Raw genomic sequence first — 5,350 nt, forward strand, 5'->3', positions numbered from 1 at the left:
TTTTAAACTCTTTCCACCTTGTGGACTCTAAGAGGGCCTTTTTAGGAGGTCCATTATGGGTTCGGCCAGGTCCACAATAGGGCGTGAGGGTGGTGAGGAACGGAGTCCTACATATCCGGAAGGACCACTTCCAGAAAACTTCATAAGTTGACATTCTATATAACTTCTACAGTATATTTATAGCACTTGATGTGTTCAATACTTTAATCTGACTTTGAATTTGAAAAAGATGAAATTATGTGATATAACCTTAAAGATAAAGTTATGTTTCATATAATAAATAGAATATTCTGTAATTTTATAAAGTTAAAATTGCATTAATGTTATACAAATATAAAACGTCAGTATTAAAATTTTATTTATTTAAACATATTTTTAATTTCATTTCAGTATGAGTATTTGATTTTTAAGAATATAAATCCCATTTGAAATTGGCCAGAAAATAGCAAATAAATTAAATTGCTAGAAATACATTATTCTAAAAACAATTGCGCTGATCAATATATTTCCATTTTCATTCTGAAATAAATGGATTTTTTATAACAATTATGAAAGATAAAAATAAAATTGTTATTTGGATAATGATGTTCTCTTTACTGCAGTTGATTTGTCTGTTGTAGTTGATGTTAATGAACTGCTAGTGGGTTTTGATGAAATTATCTTCTCTTCGTCTTCGGGTTCTATAGGTGCAGTCTTTACTGTATTTTTTCCCATTACAGTCGCTTTTAATTCTTTGCATAATTCTATACAAATTGGTTTCTTAAACAGATAAAACATTTATTAATTAAATTAGAATTAGATATATTTATTTAAAAAATTGAGAGAGCAATAAAATTTTTCTCCTACCCTTTCTTCTTGGGGTATTTTTCTTTTTTCCCAATAGAATTCTACTAAGACAACAATACTGGCTAGAGGAAGTCCAATAGTTAAAATTAAAAACACACCACCAATATTTTCCACTCCCAGCGTATCTGATGGGGGTGGTACAGATGGACAGTCTTGTTTACTTTTCCACCATTTACGTTTCAAAAGTTTTGTAATTCCTTGTTCTTGGAGCTTTAATAATGCGTGCGAAAGACTTTCTCTAATAGGAGAACCTTAATAATAGTAAAATAAATAAACAAAACAAAATCATATTATGGTAAGTTAAAAATAAAATTTAAAATCATTAAAATATTAAGTAATTAATTGACTTTTCTCTTTACCTTTAGGTGTTGCAATGGCATAACTTTTTTCATCTAAGGAATCACCAATTTTCATTAGGCCACAATCGGAAACGATTGCATAATCTATTGAAGTAGATTCCATAAAGAATGCATAATTCCCTTTTTTTACTCTTTCTTTACCTTTGTCATTACTGGAGACAAAAACCTTTGGTTCTGCAGATTCCATTGTTGTCCACATTCTACTGTAGGTAGGATGGTCAGAATACTAAAAAATTTTTAAAATATTTATTACGATTAATGATAGTTAAAAATTATATTTAAATTGTTTTAAAATTATGCAAATAAACTCCTATCATTGACTAAGTGTATGTTTAATAAGGCATGCGATATTTTTGGAATTTTAAAGTTACAACCGTTCTGATCATTAAAATTTAAAGAAGAAATTATCACCATAACATATAAAAGTAGGTTATAGTTCTATTTATTTACCCATATTTTCAAATTTCTATACTAAATAGGACAAAAGATATAAGACTAGGGGAATTAGAGACTCCCCAACCTTTCATGGGCACCATTCCTATGACGGTTCAAAGAAATTTAACTACAAGTAAAGTATGGAGAACACATTTTTTTTTTTCTTCAACCTTACAAAATTCAAAATAAATTGTTTCAATTTAAATTTGAAACATTATAAAAGTAATATAATAAACGAATTAACAATACTTTAAAAAATTTTTCCGTAGATCCTCCTTTAACGCAACCATATTGTATTTTCTGTTGATTTACAAGATCTTCTGCGTTTTTTATTGCTGTTTCCATTCGTCCAGCTGTAAGAAAAGCTGCTAAATTTGCAGTATAAGATGATACCATAATCAATGTAAAAAACCACCAATAACCAATTGCCATCCTGGTAGACGTGGCCCTGAAAGAAAAAATTAAACATTTGTCTTACCAATAAAAATTATTTTAGTTTTATGTCTGCATATGTATTAAACAACATAAATTAATATTTCTAAATTTTATTTTTAGTACTTTTATACATCACAATTTTTAAAATAAATGTAAATTCATGTAAAAATAAATAAATTCTTAATTTCTTATTTTGAAATTAAAATATAATAGCATGAAATAGCTTATTTATAATTATATATATATATAATAGTTATGTATTAAAATTTAATCTCAGATTCAGACATAGAATTAAAGGAGTTATGTGTGAATCCGAATTTTTTCGAAATACGAAATGAATACGAAATGATGAATTTTATACAGATTTTAATTTTAGTTTTATTACAAATTCATACAGAATATGGAATTAATTCACAATATATTTATTTATTTCTACGCAGTGTAAATNCTCTCTGTTATATATAACAGCCAGGAAAGTAAAAATATACTGGCGACAAAAAATCATTTGGCTATATCTTTCTCATCCCTGAAAGACTGGATATATTAACATCTCTTGAAAATTAAGACAATAAAGAGTGGTCGAGAATGATTATATCAATACATCGCTAACAATTTCGTTTTTAATTATAAATATGAGGATTTAGGGCTATCTATGATATTTATAAGCATAAAATAAAATAGCAATGAGAGAAAACTCTCTAAGTACATAAGATATGTATGTGTCAAAATGATAGAAATTCTATTGTTATTTTACGACTAAATGATATAAAGTTATACGAAAATTAAAGTAAGTTTCTTATATAAGGATAAAGATTATCGCTACTATTTATTATTATTATTATTATTTAGTTTTATGTTTTTGGATTTTCGAGCAACTCAGACTAATGATTTCAAATAAGGATTTTAATTCTTCCGAATAATTGTAAGGATAATAGAATTAAATAACTATTTATCGATTTTATTGAAAATATATTTTTAAATTTAAAGTTTTAATGATAATTAATATATTTTTATTAAGCATGTAATTAACAACAGTGTGGAAATAATTTTAGTTTTTTTTTTTAATAATAGGTTTATTCAGAAACTCCATTGAAGATATCTAATTGAAAAATTCAGTATAATGAATGTTCTGGACAATTTTAAATATAAGTTTCCTCAGATCTTATCACAGAGAGGAACAGTTGGGCTATTCGCTTGGTTTTCAATTTTCGAGGCCTCAAAAACATCAATGAATAAATTGAAAGAAATATCTAGGAATATTCATAACACGTTTCGGCATTTGCTCTCACCAGATGAATGTGATATTTCAAGAAATGTTAAAATATCCGCATTCATCTGCCCATTGCTCTGGTGGATCCAGGATCAAACCCGGACAGATCAAAAAACCTCAGATATTTTTTTGGAATGATCCGTCCGAATATGTCAGTCTCCGTTTCTCATCACTCGACCACCCTATTGTAAGCCTGTTCAAACCCACAATAAGCATGGTAGAAAGACCATCTTAGTGCCCATAGTTTAAAAAAAAAATTCAGCAACGAGTTGCTTAACATTCCCGGCGACATTTGTTATCATATTTTATTAAAAACATTTTATATTTTTAACTATTACAAAATGGCAAAATGATTTTGAGGATAGGGATGGGATTAATAAAAAAAATTGTAAATGCTAAATAATGAGTAAAATCATCATTAAATCTTACCCTACTGGAGTTTCACTCCCTTTATCCCCCCAATCCGCAACCCTTACTTATTAAAATTTAACAGCATCAATCCTCTTAACAAGCAAATCTCCCTACAAAATTTCAGAAATTTTTGACAAGAAGCACAGGAGTTATTAAACTTCAAAAAGAGTGTAGAAAATGCTTTCTCTTCACACATACACATCTTGGGATCATTTTTTGACCGATCTCTATAATTACTTTCTGTTATATATAACAGCCAGGAAAGTAAAAATATACTGGCGACAAAAAATCATTTGGCTATATCTTTCTCATCCCTGAAAGACTGGATATATTAACATCTCTTGAAAATTAAGACAATAAAGAGTGGTCGAGAATGATTATATCAATACATCGCTAACAATTTCGTTTTTAATTATAAATATGAGGATTTAGGGCTATCTATGATATTTATAAGCATAAAATAAAATAGCAATGAGAGAAAACTCTCTAAGTACATAAGATATGTATGTGTCAAAATGATAGAAATTCTATTGTTATTTTACGACTAAATGATATAAAGTTATACGAAAATTAAAGTAAGTTTCTTATATAAGGATAAAGATTATCGCTACTATTTATTATTATTATTTTTTTTTATTATTAAAAATAATAGAGATATTTAACAAAATTTTTTTTCCATTTATCAAATGAGCTTTTTAATTTAAATTTATAAGTAATATTACAATAAGAAGAAGCTAGGTTTTAATATTATAGTATTGAACATGACATAAATTAATCTTACCACGTATGCTTTAATATATGTAATTTTTTTTATTATTATAATTTTTTTCATTGTTTCCTTACAAAAGTTGTTAAAAAGTCATAAAGTTTCAAGTGGTCAAAATTTTTTAAATGCAAATATTATTTAGTCATTTTAAAGTTAAAATTTAAAGAAAAAATAATAATAAAGAATTATTTATTTATTTTTGTTTAAAGTAATATTGTGTTAAACAATATACTTTCTAATATTTAAAAGTTTACACCCTTTGTTCTGTTCTATTTCATTAATAACTTGTGTATTTAATTTTAAAAAAAAAATTAAAATAATTTCACAAATTAAGTACATGTTATAATGCGAAAATCATAATCAGCGCATTAAAAAATTGTGTATAATATTAGTTCTATAATAAATTTTAATTACATTACATTACGATGATCGACACATTTCACTATTATATAATATAGATACAATTACAAGATAAGTATCATAATTTGGCATATTAATTTACAAAAGTATCATCGGTATATTATATCAATTAATATATAGTTAGTGATACAAAATTTTAGTTTAGAAGAAAAAAAAACAAACTTTAATTTTAATAAAATAGCATTTAAATTAATAAATTTTTAATATAACTTACCAATATTAATGACTTCACCAGAAACTGAAGTGAGTAGTAATAAGTATAAGAATATCCGCATAATTTTTAATAGAGAATATTAAAGCACAACTTAACCATCGAAATGCTGTTTTAAAATCACTTAGTACCAAAGATTTTTCTTTGTTTATACCCTCTATACTTGTAGTCGGGATGATTTCATCTTAGAAAAAGAA

General features: G+C 26.0%; 1 protein-coding gene across 2 annotated transcripts in view; it reads right to left on the bottom strand.

Annotated features, from left to right (window-relative positions):
• Positions 1-485: 485 nt before the first annotated feature.
• Positions 486-5,350, bottom strand: part of LOC111624043 (glutamate receptor ionotropic, kainate 2-like) — a 14,062-nt gene continuing 9,197 nt past the window's right edge. The window contains exons 11-15 of one of the 2 annotated variants that reach the window (XM_023366822.1): positions 1,890-2,088; positions 1,347-1,431; positions 1,206-1,238; positions 847-1,097; positions 486-759 (exon numbers count right to left, since the gene is read on the bottom strand). In XM_023366822.1, coding sequence (XP_023222590.1) covers positions 571-759; positions 847-1,097; positions 1,206-1,238; positions 1,347-1,431; positions 1,890-2,088 — 757 coding nt within the window. In that variant the 3' untranslated portion in view covers positions 486-570. Of the gene's footprint in view, positions 760-846; positions 1,098-1,205; positions 1,432-1,889; positions 2,089-5,350 lie in introns of both variants that reach the window. The other variant, XM_023366821.1, reaches the window with a different exon arrangement.

The sequence above is a fragment of the Centruroides sculpturatus genome, unplaced genomic scaffold, assembly GCF_000671375.1.
Source record: "Centruroides sculpturatus isolate CEXI.00-Female unplaced genomic scaffold, Cexi_2.0 scaffold192, whole genome shotgun sequence".
Taxonomy (NCBI): Eukaryota; Metazoa; Arthropoda; class Arachnida; order Scorpiones; family Buthidae; genus Centruroides; species Centruroides sculpturatus.